General features: G+C 53.9%; 1 protein-coding gene across 4 annotated transcripts in view; it reads right to left on the minus strand.

Annotated features, from left to right (window-relative positions):
- CAMK2D (calcium/calmodulin dependent protein kinase II delta) overlaps positions 1–21,806 on the minus strand; it is a 123,114-nt gene that overhangs the window by 31,096 nt on the left and 70,212 nt on the right. For all 4 annotated transcript variants that reach the window (XM_053658100.1, XM_053658099.1, XM_053658098.1 and 1 more), the window contains exons 4-6: positions 18,479–18,533; positions 7,277–7,342; positions 4,741–4,813 (exon numbers count right to left, since the gene is read on the minus strand). In XM_053658100.1, the coding sequence (XP_053514075.1) occupies positions 4,741–4,813; positions 7,277–7,342; positions 18,479–18,533 (194 nt within the window). The remainder of the gene's footprint in view (positions 1–4,740; positions 4,814–7,276; positions 7,343–18,478; positions 18,534–21,806) is intronic.

Here is a 21,806-nt window from a genome sequence, read left to right on the forward strand (position 1 = left end):
AGGCCTCACAAAGGGTGCCTGCCGCACCCTCCTTGCCGCTGCTCCTCGCTTCGGCACGAACCCGCGGAGCGGGCTCAGAAGCTCTGCTCTTCCCGGGCGGCAGTGTGAAGGCCCAGAGTGAGGGTGCAGGCCGGGCGCGGGTCCCCGCTTCGTTCCTGACGCACAGACTCTTGGAGCTGAGTAAGTAGTTTCTCTCTCTCAGTCTAAGGAGTAACTTCTGTCAGCTGTTCACAGGAACTGTTCCCCAGGCTCTCAAACGAGAACATGTCTGAGTCCACATTCCTTTATTTCTTGTGACATCATGATTGTCACTTGTCACTGCAGCCTTTGACCGAATATCTTTTTAGTTGCAGTGCTTGTTTGGGGTATGGCCCTCTTTTTGGCCAGAGAACAGCAGCTCCCCTTCCGCACAGTTGTAAGTGACTTCGGTCCCTGGTCCGTAGGCCCACGCGCGGAGCTCTGCTTTTGATCGGCACTGGGACCCACGCCCGAGGCTCAGACGGGGCTCCGCGAGGGCAGGAATGGCTTGCAAGCGCTTGCTCTTTTCACAGTCGACAGTCCCGTCACGGCTCACGATGACCAGCAGCAGTCCCAGTGGCTCATGGGCAGTCTGTCTGTCAGCACCCCAAACCCTGTCTAGCCTCACGGGGCCTGCGTTAGGGGCCCAGTGCCTTCCGTTATGAGCCTCACTTTTCAGAGGCTGTGGCCAATGCCTTGTTGGTCCCTACACAGGGCACTTGAACTTTACACAACAGCCTATTCCCAAACTATGTTCCTCCCGCACTCCACATGACAGCTGGACGTGACCTTATTCTCTTATTCCCAGCTCTGGAAGATCTATGGGTGGGATAAAACAAATCTTTTGGTTAACTAAACAGAACCATTACCCACATAGTTCTTAATATTGCTGGCAAAATTATTTCCCATCACTGTTGACCTATTCCTTGGTCTCTATGAAAGTTTCAATTCACTGAGCTGAGAAGTTAGCAGAGACTCTGGAACCAAACCACGTGGGCGCACACCTACAGCATAGCTGAGTGGCAGGAACAGGTCCTGTCCGTCAAGGGCACTGCAACCTCCCTGGACAACACAGGGCCACCTGAGTGCCCTGCACAGGGAGGGGTCGAGAGCATTCCTCAGGGAAGCTGGCACAGGGACATGGCGGCTGTTGGCTAAGGGAAGGGCATTACTGGTTTTGTGACTGAGGTCCTGCCTTGATCCCAACCCCTCCGAAGAAGAGGGCGCAGTCCCAAATTCCAGGACCCTAATTATGTCGCAGGGCAAGAGCCAGCACCGTGAGGGTCTCCAGCAGTTGGCCCGACCCGTGTCTGCTCGTGGGTGAGACCCTGCCTGGTGTGCAGGGCCGTGGGCCCTTCGCCCTCATCCCCAGCACCCGCTCCCCCCGTGCGCACCTGCGCCTCCTGCTCCCACCGCCTGCGGAGCTCACCCTCATCTCTAGTCCAGACAGCTCTCCGACGGGGCGGGCGCCCAGGGTTAATCCAGCCCCCACGGGTGATCTCCAGGCTATCGCGTTATCAGACGGTGCATACTCATCTTCTTTATCCAATTTTAAGTGGTGTACATAGCAATCTACCTTACTGTGTTACCTTTCATGCTATAAACATGCTTTTATTCTTCCCTTGATGGAAAGTGTCTGCTCACGAACTCGGGGGGCGGTGGCCAGTCTCCAGTCTCTCCAGTCGGGTCGCAAAGTCAAACGCCACACTTTGCAGCCACTGTGCTGGGAGGGTCTCACCCACAGAGCTCACAGGTGCCTTGATATCAAGGGAGATTGTCACGTCCCGGGGTTTTCACCAGTAATTAAACTGTGCTCAGACATCTGTGTTGTCCCTGAATTAGCATGGGAATCAGGGTATGGAAACAAAAATATATGGCCCAAGAATACTACGAGCAGTATTTTTGGAGCCTGCTAGTAAGAAATTTCAGGCATCAATTTTTCCCTTTTCAGGTGTTGGTAAAATGCTATTACCAGCAGCACAGTTACCGGGTACAGCACACCTGGAGGGTATAAGAGATGCGGAACAGGCCATGTGTCCCGTGCCCTTAGCGTGCTCTGCGTTCTCGCTCAGCAGGCTTCCGAAACAAGCATGCAGAACTACTCTGAGCTGGAGTCTACTCAGACCAGCCATCAGACAGAGACCAGAGCGGGTGTGGAAGTGAGGACGTGCTCCCTGGAAGTCCACTTCTGTCCTCCCTGATGTCACAGGAGAGAGGAGCAGAAATGCGTCTCTCCAAAAAGCAATGTGCCCGGTGACGCTGCAACCTGTCTCCAGGTGGCCAGCCTCCCTGAGGTCCCCTGCCTGAGTTTTTAATTAGCAACTTTAGCTCATGTGTCAGAAAATATCTTCTTCCTCACAGCTCCCCTGCTGGGCCCGCTGCCACCTCAGATCAGAGCCCCGGCCAGTGTAGGCTCCACTGAGCTGGACGCTGACACACGTCCACGTCACGGCCCAGAAGCCGTGACCTGAGAGTCACTGCAGAGTGCCCACTCTCCCCATATCAGCTTTGAGTGTACTAGTAATTACATGACATGGAGGAAAATATTTCCAACAATAAATCCATTAACAGAGCACCTGGTAAACAGCACAAAAATTTGTGTGTCCATACACACTCACTTGCAAAAAGAACTGGCTCCATGAGTTCTGAGAAGTAGCAGAAAGGGGCTCTGACTGTACTTGGCTGGCAAGTAATTTTTGAAGTGGTCACCAAAAAAAATGAGTTTTCAAAGGAACACATTTTTCCTTTATTCCTGTGGGTAAATTTGGTAGGTGTCAGCAATGAGCACAGGCCTATTTCGGCTGTCCAAAGGAAAACATCACCAACCACACCTCTGCTTTGACATTTGATGCTCTCAGATTCAAATTAAACACAAAGGAAGATTCCGGAAAACTCAGGCAAGGTTTTGCTTACAAATAGCATCTCCAAGTGGCTCACTTTGGATCTTGGAGACAACTCTTCTTGGACATACGAAATGAATGGCAGTGACGTATCCAGAGTCCCTTACGACTAGAGGGCTCTGCACACGAGAAGCCAGCTGAGGTCCCACTGCACACACACAGCTGGACCCTGGAACCTCTGCCAGTGCGGTGCACACGCCTGGGAGAGCCGAGCCTTCGAACGAAGAGTCACGGCTGGGCCCACGGCTCCCGTGCTCGCACCGGCTCGTGCCGTCGGTTCCTCTCACTCGCTTCCAGGCCTCCCCTTCTCCTCTGGAATCCCAGGTGTGAGACTAGAACGCCGAGACGTCTTCCCTACTTGCTTTCCAAACGACCCCAACACTGCTCATTAGAGAAGCTGAGCAAAGTGTTCTATTTTCCTTTTCTTCATCTGATGCAAAAGGCACGCGGGTCTCAGTCCCGAGGAAGGTCAGTGAACAATGGACCAGGAAGCCTCCGAGTTCTCAGAGCTCCTGGGCCGGAGACCCCAGGGCCCAGCAGGGCTCTCCAGCACCCAAGGTCACGGGCCGGAATCGACCTCGTAGCTGCATTTCCTCTCGCCTCAAGACATGGGTGACTACTGACATCGCGTTGGGTGTAGAGCACAGGCTGTGAGACAGTGTGTCTGACCAGTGTCCACAGGACAAGTTCAGAATGAGGAGGACATCGGGGCCACCCAAAGCCCCATCAGAGGCTGTCCCTACTCTGGCTTAGGGAAGTGTTCCTCCCTGAAGGACACGGGACAGAGGTCCCGGCGGGAGAGGGACTGTGCTTCGCCCTGAGTAGAGCGAGAGAGTACACGGCTCGCAGAGCACCTGCTTCTGGGACACAACTGCACCGACCAGTGTGTGGGCAGCACTCACCTGCAGGTCCCGGTGGACCACGCCCACCTGCGGGCAATGCAGGGCGGCCTCCAGGATCTGCTGAGTGCAATGACTGCATGCAAACACCAGGGGCATCGTTAGTCCCGAGCCGCACGGAGACCAGGTGCCCGCCACCGCAGACAGCTGGCGGTGCTGGGACGCCCGCCAGAAGGGACACATTGCTCCTGCAGAGTGACCGCTGCCTCAGAACAGGCAGGGTCCTGCCAGCCGTGAGCCTGACTGGTGGTCCGCTTGTCCTAAAAAAGCCACCTTAAAGAGCCTTCATAGGATCCTGGGGCTCTCTCCCAAGTCCTCTCGGGAAATAAATTAGGACACAAATATAATCCTAGAGCTGTTGTGCTCCACCCCCTGCCCCCAGAAAGCGGTTGCCCATTCTCTCCCATTGTTTTCTAAGTGTCCCTTCGAAGCCACCACCTGAGCAGTTGGGCTCGGTTAAGGTTAGAGCGGAGACATCACTAGCCTGGCTGCTCTGCTGCCGGGCCTGGCAACTCCCTGCCTGAGGGCTTGGCGGACTCAGGAGCAATGTGCAGCCAGCTTTTCTGCCTCGGCCACCGCGGTCCCAGGACAGAAGTGCACTTCAGTCTGCAGGTGACACTCATCACGGGCAAGGTCTCCAGGCAAATGTGGGACATTCGGGAAAACCTGCCCCCAAACCACCTCTTGGTTCACATTCACCACCTGGACACGGAACAGGTGTCCAGCACCCCGCCCCCCCGTTGCCGTGATGTATGTGTGGCCTGCAGACAAGCAGCTGAAGAGGCCTCGTGCATCGTCACATCAGCAGCAGCCAGTGCAGCGGAGGTTGGGAGCAGCAAGGGACCCTCTCAGTGCCCGCCCTCTGCCCTTCCCCAAAACACACCCCAGCCCTCTGCTTCCGAGGTGCAGACTCCAGTACTGACCTTCAGATCCCTGTGCACAATGCCATTCAGGTGACAATGGTTCACGCTTTCTAGAATCTGCTGTATGCAATGACTGCAAAGACACAGGGCAGGAGGAAGGGACAGTGTTGTGAGGCACTGAACCACGCATCAAACAAAGACAAAAATCACATACGTTCCATTATTTGGTTTGGCACTGCAGTTAAGTAGGCGGAATGCAGCGAACTCTGCTGCTAACAACAAGGGTGTGTCCACACGAAGCGAGCTGAGCTGCGTTTGTCCACTGCGACTGTAACCCCACCACAGCGGGACCCAGGTCCGGATTCCTGTCCCCATCGTGCTCTGGGAAAACTCTCCGGAGACAGAAAACATGTGGGTATGTCTTAGACACACCTGAACTGTTCCCAACCTGAGCTCGCACATAAGCACAGGTGTGGAAAACAAGAGGACGAAGTGGCAGGAGAAAGGAGGGTCGGACGCAGGGGCATGGCTACCCGCTGAGTTGAGAATGCTGCCTCGTGTGGACTGTGTTAGTAGAAGAAGTAATGAGTCTGCAGTAATAAGGAGAAGCCAAAGTCAGCCCACGGTGTGAACCGACCCTCCGCAGTCAGGCTAGACTCTGGGGAAGGGCTGGGAATGGATGGAAACAAATACAAATTTGAGTCCCTGGAGCACATTTCCATGTGGGTCCTCCACCTGTCAAATGCACAATTTATGCTGTTCTTGGTACAGATCCCCTGATGTCAAACCAACCGCTAACTAACCTGGAGGGAGACCACTGACTGGCAGCTCTATGGTCCCTGCCATGACTGCGTGAGGCGTGTCCACTGTGCAGTGTGCCTGGGACCTGTGTGCTCAAACACGGGTGCGCACAACTGTGTCCCAGGTGCAGTGCACAGTTCGGTGCGGACATGCTCCCCCACTGAGTGTGCAGAACAACAGGACTCCAACATGAACTCTCGAGTGAAAAGAGTAATCACCTCTGATTTTCTACAGTGCGGATGTCAAAAACTGACCCAGACAGAGACCCTCACGGGAGTCTGCTGAGACGCACACGGGAGCCTCGCACTTGCTGCTCCTACTGCACAGCTCACTGGAGAGCTGGCAGTTATCTGAGTTGTGTGACACTCTTCCCGCTATAGTAACATTCGCTTTGTCCTATTTCTGAGGGATTTCACTTCCTCTTCTCCAACCACAGGCACAGGTCACTTAGCCTAATGAATAACAGAAAATGAAGAAGTAAAAAACAGTTCTTGCTAAATGACTGTCACCACGTTTTACTAGTGAGAAAGGACTGAATTCTTAGCTTCTTGAGGGGCCCAGGACAAGAACAGACTTTGGCAAGGTATTGGCAGAACATGCTCTTTATACTTGTGGTTGGGAAGAGAATGTTTTCTCCTTCACTTTGTGTGGAACTGACTCTAAAAATGCCCTGCTGTAAACTGCCAAGCTTCCGGGAAGCCCCCCGGGACCCCCTGTTGTCTGTGGGCCCCTCGACAGGGAAACAGTCCCAGTCCCAGCCCGTGCACGGTCTCGGTGGAGACAGTCCCTCTCTCACGAGTGTGCGGCGTTCCTCCCTGGGCTGCTCTGAAGCCCCTTCAGAGGCCCCAGGGAGGACCTGGGGGAAATGAGCCAGTGATGATTCACTCATCAGAGCATGAGTGACACTGAGCTTTCTACTTGACTTTGGCAGTAAAATTCCATGGAAGACTCCAGAGCATAGTCGCGCAGAGGAGATGCACAGGATGCTACAGCAACGCACTGAAGCAGGATACGGACTGGAGACTCAGAGGGAGCTGTGCAGGCATGGGCGCCACTCTGGGCAGGGCCAGCAGGTGGGCTGGAGCGGCCCGAGGAATCGCTGAGAGCACCAGACTCTCCCAGGGTTCTGTTCTCATCGCTAACAGCGAGCCCTGGCTCCCGGCCCATTTTCAGAGTAAGTGTGAACTATGCAGTTTGCAGGAGGGTGCTGAGGAGAACCCACGCCATCCAGGCTCAGCACTCCCTGCGCACAGGTGACAGCTCACTCCAAACATTGCCCTTCTGCAGCCTCGGAGCTTTCACATGAGACCAAATGTTGGCCATTCTTAACTTCGTACCAATCAAATGAGCGTCCCAAGGTTGTACAGACACTTCCAGCTCACGATGCTCTGAGGGGCTCCTGTCGCCTGTCTCTGTGGGAGCCCAGGAGCCGGGGACCTGCTCCCAGTCGCAGCCACCGGACACCGGGAATGTGCTGGCTGCGACCCAGGAACCGAACTTGTAATTGTATTTACTTCTGATTAATTGACATGGAAATTAAAGAGCCTATTTAATCTCCTTTCATTTAATTTTGCATGAAAGTGACTAGGGGCATAGTGGGCTGCCCAGGACCTAGAGACCAGAGGATGCCAACTTTGGATCTCTCACATTTGCTAAAAGAGTTTATGTTTAGTAGAAGTCATTCTAGTTAGGCTTTAACAAAGTAAGACACAGCTGGTGCTGTGTGCCCGTGGCAGCAGGCAGGGCCGCGAGGCTGTGCACAGTGGGGCAGGCATCGCTGGGGCCCAGCACGCACCTGGCGTCGGCCTCACTGTAGTATTCTCTTGCCACGATGTCTTCAAACAGTTCGCCCCCAGTAACTCTGTGAAAGAAGGAAAAATTAGACATGCATGGATTTGTACCCCATTCATATAGGCTTTGTGTTTTATTTTTAAAATTATTATTGAAACGTGTAGTGTTTTAAAACGCTGTAACAACAACAGTTTCACAACGGTCAGCCTAGGGAATGTACACATTTCCATCTTGTCTGCAGGCCTTGCCGTGGCCAGACCCCGAGGACACAGAGCTCCCTGCACCACGAACACATTCCCAGACTGACGTGCAGAAAAGTGGCCTGGGAGACTCTCGCTCCAGGTCCCCAAGGGTCCGGTTGGAGGCGGAGAGCGGGGGCGTTTCCTCGGCAGGCAGAGCAACGTGCCCGTGGGGGCAGCAGAGGCCCGCAGGCTGCGTGTCTCTGGAGGCTCCTCATCACCTGGGAGGGACGTGTCCTGGTGGGCCACCCACGGCCCTGGCCTGAGCGCCTGTGCATCTGACCACACCCAGTTTCCTTCATGTCCCACGGGCTGGCCAGGGAGCACAGTGCTATCTCTTGACCTCAATTTCACACTCTGGAACGCACTAAGTATGTGTATCCTTTTGACTTCCTGTGTATCTTTAAAGTGTGTATTTTCCCCTGTGCTAAGACACAAAGAGACCACTTTTCTCACAGAAGGGGGACCATGCAGGATCCGTGAATTACTAAGCTTCTGTTAAGCCTGTCGTTGCACACTTGGTCACGGGCACTGTTCATGCCAGAGCCTTTCTCTAATTGAAATAAGTCACAGAGACACACGTGTGTGTGTGCATCCCCTCCAGATACTTGCCGACTGCAGAGTGTTTCTAGAGACAAGAGTCTCAGATGTCAAACTGCCAGGTCAACGAGCAGCCAGGTCAAGGAGCAGCCACACTCCGGGTGTGGGGGCCAACCGGCCAGCGCTCACCCCGCTCGTCACAGGGCATCAACAGGCCACACTGTGACTCATGACAGCTCTCTGAGATGAGCATGGTGCTGCTCTAACTGGGAAGGAGTCACCTCACATTAATGGGAGTCCTTGACATGAGGGCAGGGACCCCATCCTCCGCAGGGCAGGCTGGTGGCCCTGTCCACTGTCCTCGGGGTCCCTGGACCTCTGTCTCTGTTATTTAAATGGTGGCGGGACCAGTGGCTGCTCCGAGCTCCCCGACGATCAACCCTGCCGGGCGCAGGGCCAGCCCGCCGCAGCGTCGCCTGGCCCTGTCCTGTTCTGGTGGAGAAGCTCAGCCACTGAGTCTCCCTCTGCCCCTCGGGGCAGGGCAGCGCGGGTGGAGTCCGAGTGTCCGAAGGCCCACAGCAGCCTGGTCCTTCCCGGACACCAAGACCACACAGGCTGTGTGCCAGCTGGGCGCTGAGGGCACCACCGCTCACGTCCCAGTTCCTCCCCTCGCACGCTCACAGCCACGTCCCCGGTTTACCAGTTCGGACGCTGCTTCTCCCCTTTCAGCACCGGCCGTCCCCACGTGGCCCAGACTGAAACCCTGCGCCTGCATCACGTGGAGCTTGGGAAGCAAAACGGGCTCCAGACCCAGAGGGGCTCTGACAAAGGGCTTCATGGACGGGCTCTCCCAGGACGATGCTCCTCTGTCCGTGCACCGCCTGCCCGCTCTCCACTCCGTTAAATGCTCACTACGAGTCCACGGCGGGAGGTCACAGTAAACGAGTCCAGCCGCCCTCGCATTCACACCGTGGCCGTGAGCATTCCAGGAGGTTCCGACCGCCCCTCCGCCCCTCCGCCGAGCACCCTGCATCTGCTTTGAGTCCGGGACCCATGGGCTGGGTGGGTGAGCTGGAACACTTCCCCCAGCCTTACGAGCCACTTGGGCTTCCCATAGCAGGGCTCCCGCTGGGCCAGGTCAGGGATGCGACCCTCCCCTCCAGGAGGGCACAGTCGGCCAACCCAAGGATGGGGCGTCCGCCCTCGGGAATGGGAGCTCCGTCCTGCGTCTCTTCCAGCCTCCACAGCTGCTCTGGTCTCCCACCCCCACCCGTGTGACTGCGAATCTCCCGACACTGCCGGTCACGAGAGGACCTTCAACAGAGCTGTTGGCCCGGGCCTTGGCTCGTCCCCCAACATGTCCCATGGTCCCCTGACTTCCAGGTCCCTGGTCCTCCCGTCCAGAACAATCTTACTGTGTTGCTCTTCAGCGTGGAGCAACTGAGAGCTTTTCTTCCGGTTCCCTGGCATGGACGACGATTTTCACTGAGCAATAGGGTTTGTGTCATTATTAGCTTAGGTCCTGGGACACAGCTTTTCCTTTTCCTTTGTCCGCGTGCCCGGCATCTTGCTTACACCCTCTATCAGAGCTGGGAGAGGTGCCTACCTCTCTTCCACGTGACTAAAGCTGGGACCCTCCCCGCCCCCACCTGAGGGCTGACCGGGGTGTGGCTCCGCAGCTCCGCCCTCTGTGGGTGCAGAGGTCGGCTGGGTGGGGCGTTCTTAGAATACCTGGCTCTCCTCCACCCTGACACCCTGTTGCCACGGAAACACACCGGCTCTGCATCCCTCTCCCCCCCACAACATGCCCTGACCTCATCTCCGCCCTGTCGTCCCTCCCAGGCCCCCACGGCCGACATTCTGGGTCAGAAGGGCAACAAGACAAGGACGTGTGAGTCTGCTCCCTGCAGATCTGGAGGTCCGGGCGCCTCGTCTGCACTGGGCCATGTCAGCAGCAGAGCCGTGGGAGGGTGCCAAGGCGGGGGTGAGGGACTGCTCCGCTCCGGTCCGGAGCTGTCTGCTTCCAGGCTGGACACAGGTTGTCGATGTACTGCTTTACGTTGCACCCCGGTCCTTAGCGGTTCATGCTGAGTTTTTAAAAAAATCATATCCTTGGCTAGTTTTGCTTAGTTGGTAGGTGCTGAGGGGTAAAGGGCAGTTAGATTCTATGATGCGGTTTCAATGCGACACCGTGAACCAGAGATTCTACTCCAGTCTTCATAGAAAGAATCCTGTACAAACCGAGACAGAGCCCTGCTTCCATTCCCGACCCGCCCGCTCCTCTCCCAGTCCCAGCGTCCCCAGTGGAAGGTACCGTCTTATTTCCCAAAACAAGGGACTGACCTCCTTTCATTTTGCTCTGTTTTAAGGCCACATACCACGGCCACGATGATTAAACCTGTTTCCACTCAGGTTTCTCTGACACGTGCAGCCGGTGTGCACAGGGGCAGGGCACCGGTGCTCAGGGGAGAACCGTGCCCCTGGGCTGGCTCTGCAGCTTTCGGGGTGCTCTGCAACGCCAACGCTGACAACAGGTGAGAACAACCGCGTAACCGAACGTAAACAGAAACAGTCTTTCACAGCACGTCCATTAAACTGCTGTCATGTGTCAACATTTTAAACATACCAGAGAGGTACTCTGACAAAGTTAGTGCTGGCTCTTTAAGACCATGTTTTCTTAAACCTGGACGTAACTGTTTCTCTAGTCAAAGAGCCAAAAAGTAATTAAAATCTAAAAATGCCCGATATTCCTGCCTCGGCTCGAACAGACTGACGCTCTGCTTGTCGTGTTCAGGGACCAGACGCAGAGGCAGGTCTGCTTGGGCTCAGACCCGCTGCTGCGGGGCTGCTGCGGGGCTGCTGTGGGGCTGCTGCGGGGCTGCTGCGGGGCTGCCGGGGGCCGATGGGCCCTGAACAGCCCCCCACCCAAAGGACGGGGCCCTGGGCTGCTGCGGAGCTGAAGGAGAGCGGGGCAGTCACAGCCGGGCACCAACACAGTTAGCACGTGCTTCAGATTGGCTCTAATTAATTTTTCAAGATCTGTCCAATCTCCAGAAGGAAGGCTGTTTTTCCAATTTCCTCTTAAAAAACCTATCAGTCATCCAAAACTCACACATCCAGGGTGAAAGTAGAGGTAGAATGTTTTCCTCCCGAAGAGGAAGGAACTAGAATCAACCACTGTGACTATGTACCTTCCTGTACGTGAACGACTTTCTAAGAAGGGGAAAAGGGGGGCCCAGGCAAGTGCCAGATGCTCCCTGAGAAGGGACCTGACGAAAAAGCCCGAAACCTTGACGAGCACGGGGCTGACAGACGCGGCTCCAGCAACGGTCCGATTCCGCTCCTCTCCCCACTGTGAGAGCTCTGTGTTTTAGGATAACAGGTGATGCTGTCAAAAATCTGGTGTCGGCCTAGATCTGGGTAAAAACCATCAGACGTCACTGGGTAATTTCCCAGTGCTCTACTTACAAAATGAACTCACACTGGCTCTGTTAAGAAAACAGGGGAGCAACGTCAAAGAGGCCAATGGCAGGCTCGGCTCGGCCTCTGAGAAACCGGGAGTCCTCGGGGCTCGTTCTCCTCCCTCACACGACCTGTCTGGCCGGTGTTGCTGTCTCTACGAGTCCTGAAATGGTCACCTGCCCATGGCTCTCAGGGAGCACTCTTGCCCTTGACCCCAAATCTAGAAGGACTTGCAGCCTCAGCCTGTCCTTGGTTCCCACGCCAGGCCGCCTGGCTACAGTTAGTGGGGTGTCCACACTTAATGCAACAGGCTACGTCCAGATGGGCAGAGCCCAGTGCTGCGCAGGGCGGCTCGTCTGGGGTATTGGCTGCTTGTCCGAGAGGACACGGGCAGGGCAGGAAGGAGTGTGCACTGGCTGGGGGTCCTGCCTCCGGCTGCGGCAGCTCTGCACTGAGTCTGCCAGTGGGCACGTGGCCGTGGCACCAGCACATGCGACCCAGGGAAAACGTCCCCGTCACCCCCTCATGCTGCATGCCTCCTGCGTCACCCAGAAGCGTCCATTCAAACACTTGAGCTTCAAGGAAAAACAAAATAGAATACATTGATACTAACACCTGAGAGACTGAATTATATGAAAACTAAAAAACAGGGGCTATCATTTAAATCAGCAATAAAGGGACTGGCTCAGGCCGGAACTGATGGGCCAGAGCGCATGAGGCCCCAGTGTCTAGGGAGCGGCAGGGCTCATGGGCTCGGTGCCCTACGTGGGGAGCAGGACGTGGTGCTGGACAGTCCCCGAACTTGGCGCACAGCCTGCTGCCCATGGGCCCCCAGCCTCGGCCTGGGCAGAGCAGGAAAGCTCCCGAGGTCAGAGGTCCAGCTTTGTTTATGAGGTGGGAGGCCAGACACTGCCTGCCTGGGGGCAGTGTGGCGTGGCCCTGCAGTCCCGCTTCCAAAAGCTGGTGCTCACCAAGTGGCCTCAAGCAGGGTGGCCTTGGCTTTTTTACCAAGGGCTTCTAATTCTCAACGGCTGCCGTGCTAAGTGTTCTCCTGAGGGCCCATGAGTCTCCCTCGTCGGTACAGAGGCCCCGTGGTTTTAGGCAAGAGCTCTCTGGCCAGGCTGGAAAAGCCTGTCTGCATTGCATCCTGTACCCACGACACAGCCTGCCCCGCCAGGGCAAACGAGCGGGGGGCCTCGCATCGTTGGCGTCTGTTTCACCCACTGCACTCGGCTCCCTTGGGAAACGCTGATCTCTCCTGACACCCACTCCGGGGGACGGCAGCCACCAGGAAGACACAGAAAACAACAACTGTTTCCTTGGAGACAAGGCAGCGGTCCCGTGAGAAAGCTCCACCATAGCCCAGGCTGCTATCTGCTTCAGTTGCTACGAAACTTGACTCCTCCCACAGGTGAGAACTGCCCAGACAGGTGCTGTCAGACCACTTCCTGCTGGACCTGAGACTTCAGGAGCAAGTCACACTTCCGGCTTCCCTTGTCGTAAACTCCTGTGAGACGGAGGCACACTGCTCATTTTCCCCGTGTGTTGGAGGACTCAGGTGCGGTTCACTTGCAGGGCCCCCCAGGCCCTTGCAGGGACTGCGGGAGGAAAGTCTCCCATCTCCTGTGCTCCCAGATGGGAGACAGAAAAGCAACCACTTTTTAAAATGGCAGAGGGTCCTGTTCTTCCTTACGAGGCCTTCGGAGAGGAGAGACCATCTCAGCAGAGCCCAGTGCACCTGTGGGACAGAAAGGCCCCGCTCGGCTCCCTGTTGCCCCCCTGCTCCACTAATGGGGGGAGAGACTAACCGAGTGGACCAGCAGGCCCAGGGTCACCGAATGCCCACGGCCAGCTTTCCCGCAGGCTTGCAGAGCACCTTCCTGCCCCGTGCGGCGCCACCATGTGACTGACGGCCTGGTTACTGCCCCTACCTGGTGCTGCACGTCCCCCTCCCAACTAAACCGCAAGACACACTAAAAGGCAAAAAGCACACTTTGAAGACAGTTAACCAGCATTAGAGCCAGAGTCAGATATGGCAGGAATGGTGGGATTATCAGGCTAGAAATTTTTTTAAACTATAATTAATATGTTAAGGAAACTAATGGAAAAAGATGACATGCAAGAACAGATGGGTAATGTAAGCACAGAGACAGAAATTCCAAGAAAGAATGAAAAGGAATGCCAGAGGAAAAGAAACCACGGGACCAAAGCTGAAGAACGGTGCCGACAGGCTCCTGGGCAGACAGGACATGGTCACGGCTGGAGCCTTGGACGTCCGTCTGTCAGTGATGTGCGGACCCCGCAGGCGGCGTCACTGAGGAGACCAGCAAGCGCGGGAGCCTGGGAAACCGACCGTGTACCCGACGAGCACAGGCCCCTCCCTCCGCGGGCCCTCGCGGAGCACTCGCCAGGACAGGACGCATTCTGAGCCGCGAAACACACCTCGCCCAGTGTGGAAGAACAGAAGTCACACAGTGTCCACCCTCAGACCACAATTAAACCAGAATCCCTTGATAGAAAAATAGCCGAAAAATCCAAAATACACAAATATTAAACGACATACTTCTAAATGTCACATGGGTCAAAGATGAAATCTCAACACAAATTTAAAGTAGTTAGAATTAAATGAAAATGAAAATACAACTTACAACACTCTGTGGGTTGTGCTGCCCAGAAGGAAATTTATAGTATTGAACGCGTGTATCAGAAAGAAGAAAGATAGGAAATCTGTAATCTAAGCTTCCACTAGGAAATAAAACAGGGCAAATTAAATCCCAACTAAGCAGAAGAAATTAATAAAATTAGAACAGAAATCAATAGAACTGAAAAGAGGAAGTCAATAGAAAAATCAACGAAAGCAAAAAAGCTAGCTTTTTAGTAGATCGATACAATTATGTGCTTATAGCCAGGCTAAAAAAAAAAAGAGAGAGAAAAGACGTAAGTTACTAATGCATATCAGAAATGAGAAAAGAGGTTATCGCTACAGATACTGTGGACATTAGGAGGATAATAAAGAAATACTGTGAGTAACACAATGCCCAAACATTTGATAACATAAATGAAATGGGCCAATTCCTTGAAAGGCACAATCTGACCACACCACACGGGAAGAAATGGACGACTAAGTGGGCCCACCTATTAAAGAATCTGAGTCAATAATTCATAACCTTCCGAAACCGAAGGCGCCAGGCCCAGATGGACGCACTGGCTGCACCAAACACCTGGGGAGGCGCTGCTCCCAGAGCTCCCCAGCTCCGCCCAGAAACCAGAGCAGAGTGGACACGGGCCAGCACATTCCAGGAGGTCGGCACTACTTCCGCCCCAACATCAGGTGAGGAAACCGCAAACAAGAAGAAGCACAGACCTGTATCCCTCATGAACATAGTTATAAAAATCCTCAAATATATCAGCAAATCAAATCAAACAGTGTGCAAGGGTGATATGCACTATGAACAAGTGGGTTTCTCGCATGTGTGCAAGGCTGGTTCGCCATTTGAGTATCTGTAAGTGTCATTCATCATAGCAACAGGCAAAAATGAAAAAAATCACGTGATCAGTTGATGCAGAAAAAACACCTGACAATATTCAATACCCCTCATGATTTCTCTCAGCCAACTAGGAACAGACGTGACCTTCCTAAACTCAATGGAAAAAAATCTACAAAACACAGCAAGCTAATATCACACTCAACGTGGGGAGCTGGCCACTCTCCCTCAGGGGCCAGCAACCAGGCCAGAGGTCCCTGCGCCCCCGCCTTCCAGTGGCATGCTGGAAGTCCGTGTTAACACACGACGGCAACTGGAAGTCCGTGTTAACACACGACGGCAACTGGAAGTTCGTGTTAACACGACGGCATGCTGGAAGTCCGTGTTAACACGATGGCATGCTGGAAGTCCGTGTTAACACACGATGGCAATAACGGGAATAAAGTACGCAGTTCGGCGAGAGAGAAATACAATGGTCTTTGTTCACTGAGGACGTGATTGTCATGTAGAAAATTCAGAAGACAGACCAAAAACTTCTGGAACTAAGCAATTACGACAGATTGCAGGATGCAGGTTTAACATGCGAGAAAGTTCATTGATCTGCTGTACTGATTTACTATAAAGAAGTGAAACTGAAATAAAAAACACTTCACCATTTACACTGCACCCCTAAAATGAGACACCTAGGTATAAGTCTAACAAGATACGTAAAGGATCTAGACGACAAAACCACACAACTCTAAGGAGACATCTCAAAGGAGAACTAAATATGCGGAGGGACTTCCACGTCAATGAGCAGGAAGACTCATTGCTGTCAAGATGCCAGTTCCAAACTCAACCTGTAGATTCAAAACTGTTCTCATCGAAATCTCAGCAGTGTGTTGAGTGGCCCCGGGCGAACTGACTCGCAAGTCTGCACGGAGAGGCCAGAGCAGCCGGCCTGCACAGAAGGGGACACACAGAAGGGGACGGGTGGGCGGGGGACAGCACACAGCCACACGGGTGCAGGGACTGCTCTCTGACAAGGGGCCAAGGCCACACAGCACAGCAGAGACTGTGTCTCCCACACGGTGCTGGAGCCACTGGGTGTCCATGAGCAACAACACGAATCCAGACACAGACCTCACGCCCTTCACCACAGTTAACGCAAACGGACCATGGGCCGAAATGTAACATGCAAAACTCTACCACTTTCAGAAGGGAACTCAGGAGAAAACACAGATGACCTTGGGTTTGGCAGTGCCTTTTACAGACATCAAAGGCACAGCCATGAAAGAAAGAACTAACAAGGTGGATTACTTTAAAAGTAAAAATCTCTGCTCTGCAGACGACTGTGCAAGAGCCTGAGTGCCAGACTGAGAGGAAGGACTGGCAGAGACAGCTGCTGGGGACCTTCATCCAGTGTAAGAACTGGTAAAATTCTGTAATTAAAAAAAATCTGATTAAAAACTGAGTGGAAGGCCTGAACAGATACCTCACCAAAGAAGATACAGAGATGGCAATAAGCATGTGAAAAGTTGCGCCACATCACAGGCAACTGCAACCCCCTGGACAGCTGCCGGACCGCCCCCAGTCCGGGGCACTGACCACGCAGAGGACTGGGAGCCCGCGGAGCGGCAGGGGCGGCAGGGGCCTCCCTCACCGCCACGGGAACCCACACGGCGCGGCCACGGGAAGGCAGCGGGCAGTTCCTTCCGAAACTGGGCATATACTCAAACGACCCAGCAACGGTGCTCCTTGGCGTTTCTCTTCCCAGGGGATCTGAAAACTTAGGTCCACACGATGTTTACAGCAACTTTATGCATAACCGTCAAATTTGAAAGCAACCAAGATTATACTAGGCAAGCTTTAAGAGGAAGAAAATTTGCTTGAATAGTAGACAAAGCCCTTGACCCCCTAAAAATGTTCAACAGTCCCTTGGAGAACACATGCGCAGGTGTGCGCTGTGAGATTCAGGACAGCATCCTCAGCACAACAGGGGCGACCGGGCACCTGGGGCACCCGCTGGATGTTCCCACAGCCCCCGTGGGACTGGCCCAGCACGTCTGTGGAGTTGGGACATTTGCTGTGCACCCTGTTGGAGACAGAAGACAGCTGGACCACACGGAGCAGGAGCCTGTGGTTGTGTTTGAAGGCACGCGTGGCCGCCCCTCCTCCCAGTGAGCTTACAGCAGGCCTGGCAGGGGGTGGTGGACATGGCGTGAGCTGAAGGAGGTGCCCCTGTGGGACTCTGTCTGTGCAACCCCAGTCCTTCCCATGTCCCCGACACCCCAGGCCCAGTGCATGTGGCCCTCAGAGGCCTGCAGACTCTGCTCAGAGCTTCCCACTGCAGGCCCACACCACGGAGTCTTCCAGCTGCCCAACCCTCTCTGATGGTAAAACCTGTAAACGGGGATGCTGTCGCACTCAGCCTTCAGGCCGGACATTACCAATAAAACTATCAGCTCCCCAGGCCAAGGGGTGCAGTTTGAAAAAGCATGTTTAACATCAACATAATTTCAGAATTTGTAGACATTAGAAATATGCACAGAAGCATGTATCTTGCTTGCCAAGCATGTATCTTGACCCAGCCTTCTGCGGGGCACGACAGGCCGGGAGGGGTGGGTGGCACCACCCTGGAGCCCCCAGAGCTCTTCCCTGAATGGACCACGACGGGACAGTCACTCAGTGCTTTAGAAGCCTACGAAACACTGCTCTCCCCGGAACATTAAGCACAGTGCCCTGCACTCTGCAGGCGCACAATGTGTATCTAATGAAAGTACTTCACGTATCAAGATGTGTTTTTATTAGGGGGAAAAAATGTTCTTTTTGAACATGCAACAGTAGTACTTCTCTCTAATAGTTTAGAATCCTAGGAAACTTTCTAGTATTTAAAAAGGACATCAGCAGTCTCACTAATTCTACAGAACTCTCAAACCGATGAGGACAGCATCACACCTCACAGGACAGGAAAGGGCTTGAGACGGAGCTAGCACCGGTGCCACCTGGTCCTGGAGCCGCAGGTACGGGAACAAGGCTCTGAGCAGAGGTCATGCTCTGTGCTCAGCCCTGGCCGCTCTGGGACCAACACTCAAGTCTTCCCCCTCTGGGTCGGTGCTCTTCCCAATAACCCTCAGCCCGACCTGCCTGCTGCACCCCCCTGGGGTCTCGCCATTCGCCCCGAGTGTTCCTGTCTCACACACTGAGAGAGCTTCGCTCTCTGTATTCATACCACTGAAAGGCTGGACGAACCAAATGCCATACTAACTTATCGTTACACGTATATGACATGACATAGTTTTCTTCTTCTCTGTTCCCCAAACATCCCATTGACATGTTAGAGACTAGTCCATTCCATGAATTTACTGTAATTATATGCAACTATTTCTCTATGACTGGGCCTTAAGAGTGGACTAGAAATGGAAAAAAAAAGCATCTTTCATTCAAAACAGTCTTCCCGTAGGCCGCAGAAAGCCAGGAGCGCCAGGGAGCCGTACTCACAGGTCAAACACCAGGTAGTGGAAGCCTTCTTCTGATATGCTGTCGTGCAGCCGCACTGAAAGAGAGGCGAGAGAGGGGTCTGCGTTACCGGGGCGCCAGTCACTGACAGCCAGTCCCCCCAGCAGCCGCAGCCTCTGCTGCGGCAGTGTCCCTGGCAGCAGGCTGGGGCTCACAGAGACCCCGGATTTGGGTTCTGGCCCTGGTAATGATTACCTGTGTGATCACCATCAAATGGACCAACTCTAATTCCCAGCTGCACAGGCCTCGCGCAATGTCTGCGCCAAAAAGGCGGTTCCATCCCTGCAGATGTCACCCTCGGCCCGCCAGTGGGACCTCTTCTGCATCCCTCTCCAGAAAGTTCTCCAAGGTCCCCGTAACCGCAGGTCATCATTTGCACAGAGTGGGGGTGGCTGGCTGCGGGCGTGGCCCAGCGCAGGCTCAGGCCCTCGTCTGTCTCCCGCTCCTTGCCCTGGGCCTCCAGCAGCCTGGGCCTGGGGTGGCGTCTCTTCCTCTCGGTCCCCAGGGCTCCTTCCGCACCCTGAATGCCCTCCTCACCCACCCACCCACCGAACAGGAACTGCTTTCCTAGGTCTGTGCATGTGTTAGAGACTCGGCACCAAAGGAATGGTCTTTCAGTCATTTTGGAGCATTTACCACCTGAGGTGCTCGGCGTTCTTTTGAGCTTTTGGACAGAAATTTCCACCTGATCTCACTATATCTGTTTTTGTCCCTAATATTAAAATAGCTGCCCAGACTGTCCTCTGGGAACCTGAGTCACGGGAAATACGTGCGGGACGCCTGCTCCCTTCTCTGAACGTGGCCTCCACAGGAGACCAGAAGTCCGGCTCTGCCCATAGCCCTTCAGCCCGGCACGGAACGATGGGCAGCTCAGTGGCCTTCAGGAAAGGCACGGTCTTGCACACACCTCTCCGCACATCTGGAATGGTCAGCATTTTGGTAAGCTCACGTAACGGCACGTCTACTTAAAGAACTCAGTCACCCTGGGAAAACAGCATGGATTTCCACACCATGGAGGCCAATGCAGCAGGAAGAAACGGGTCCTCCTTCCCACTGCCTGGAGGACGGTGGACGGGGACCGAGGGGGGCTGCCGAGTGAAGCCGGGGTGGGCATGACAGGCGCCCCAGGAGACTCAGGACTAAAGTCTCGTTATAGCTGGAATACGAAATCCTTAGTATGACTGCCACGACCGCCTTAACACTTGGGCAGAGTTGCCATTTCAGAGTGAATTGTTTTTTTGGACAAGTCAAGCAAGAGTTGCTCAGATGCAAACTGGATGATCAAACACACGACACTGTTTCTGGGGAAAACTAGTTTCACAAAAGCGTTTGGCCAGCAAGCACGTGACAATAATTAGAGGCGAGCCACTTGGGCACGTGCGCTGCTTCTGCGTCACACAGTCCCGGGGCGGTCTCCGGTCAGTCTAGCCAGCCAGCGGACCAGGGAACCGTAGCTCTGCGTGAGTGACGTCCTGGACGCAGCAGATAACCCAGCACCGTCTTTGTCAGGATAAACGTACAGTTACCTCCCTTGTTCCTCAGGGCCCCCTGCTTCCTGCTACGATGTAAAATCAAGACCCGGAAAAATGGAACGAAAAGAAATGCCAGTTGCATTTGTTGACCACACCACACGACCCAGGCTCCACAAGGACACTGCACATGGCCTCGGTCCCCTGGGGATGGGTCTGCCTCCTCTTCCAGCTCTGAGCTCCCCCACGACTCTCCCGTGTTGCTGATAGGGATGTGCGGCCTGGAGCCAGTGTCTCTCGGGCACGGACACAGTCAATTCCTCTGTAAGCCCTGCCCGGCCGTGAAAAGCATCTGTCTTCCAGACTCGAATGTTTCAAGTTTGTCTGGGTTGAGACTTTTACAAATCAGATGTTCATTACTCCCTATAAGGCCATTCAGGGGTCTGGGGGAAGATTTTATTTACTTATTTTTAGAGAGGGGGGAGAGAGAAAGATGGGAAGAGAAATATTAGTGTGTGGTTGCCTCTCACATGCCCCTAATGAGGACCTGGTTTGCAGCCCAGGCGTGTGCCCTCACTGGGAATCAAACAGGTGACACTTTGGTTCATAGGCAGACACTCAATCCACTGAGCCACACCAGCTGGGGCTCCATTCATTTTTACACCAAAGAAATGACAGGTGTTCTGCTCTGCAGACCATGTGTCCGCGGAGACCCCAGCAGGGCCGGCGAGAGCAGTGCGGTGGAGGCTGAGACACACCCCGCCCCTTCAGGCTCAGCCCTGTTGCTGCCCCGTGGCCCTCGGGGTGCGCACCGGGCTGCTCCATTCCACAGCGAGCGTGTGCTGCAGCCACTGCAGGCCCTTCTGCATTGAGGTGCTTGGCTGACTCAGCAAACACACACGCTCACTGGCCTCCGCCATGAGAGGCCAATGGCACCACGCGAGAGGAACGTCAGTCTCCACAACTGCTGGCTCTTGTGACAAAGCTGGTCGTTTCGCGAGAGAAAACTCATCCCACAGAAAACCAGCTCAAAGTCATACCCAGACCCGGAGGCAGACGAGCACACGTGCTTTGTTTTTCCCAGGGCATCTCACGCACCAGACAGCGAGGGCACCCCCTCTGGGGCGGGGCTTGACGCGGTGGTGCCCGTGCGACAGGTGCGCGCTCTGCTTCCACGAACTGGGACCAGAACACAGGCCGGTGCAGTGCAGAGAGCTTTGGGGTCCTTACTGCTGTCAAGGTCAGTGGTCTTGCAGCATTCACACTTTCGTTTTCTTCACTTGTTGTAACACAGTGTGTTTGGAATTTGAACATAAAAACTCTGGGGGTTTGGCTTAGCCAGAGAAGGCAAACAAAGCAACTAGTCAGGCAAAGAAACTACAGTCTATCCTAACTTCAGATATTTGAACACAAATTCCTGAAGCTGCATAAGGGATACGTGTTTTGATAAATACTTAGCAATTGGAACCATTAATAAATGACAAACCACTATCAGTACTCAAAAATTAAAATAACTTTAATATCAGGAATAAAAACTGTTTTTTAAAAATTAAATTTATTGGGGTGACATTGGTTAATAAAAGTTTAAATATTTCTTCTATAGTATAGTAACAAGGAAACCTTTTAAAATTTCATATTAATGAACATTATATTTAAAATCAATATTGCTTATACTTAAGAAAAAGGAATTAAAATTAAGAGCTTTTTGAAAAAAGAGCACATGTACCTATAAACAAGAAAACTCAGTGGGGAATCCATACTAATTTTGACACTATTCTAAAAATACATAAAGAAGTCTACGGACCCCAAGATCCAGAGGTTCGGCAGAGTAGGGCACAGGC

Source organism: Artibeus jamaicensis, unplaced genomic scaffold (genome assembly GCF_021234435.1).
Source record: "Artibeus jamaicensis isolate MK-2021 breed Jamaican fruit bat unplaced genomic scaffold, CSHL_Jam_final scaffold_537, whole genome shotgun sequence".
Taxonomy (NCBI): Eukaryota; Metazoa; Chordata; class Mammalia; order Chiroptera; family Phyllostomidae; genus Artibeus; species Artibeus jamaicensis.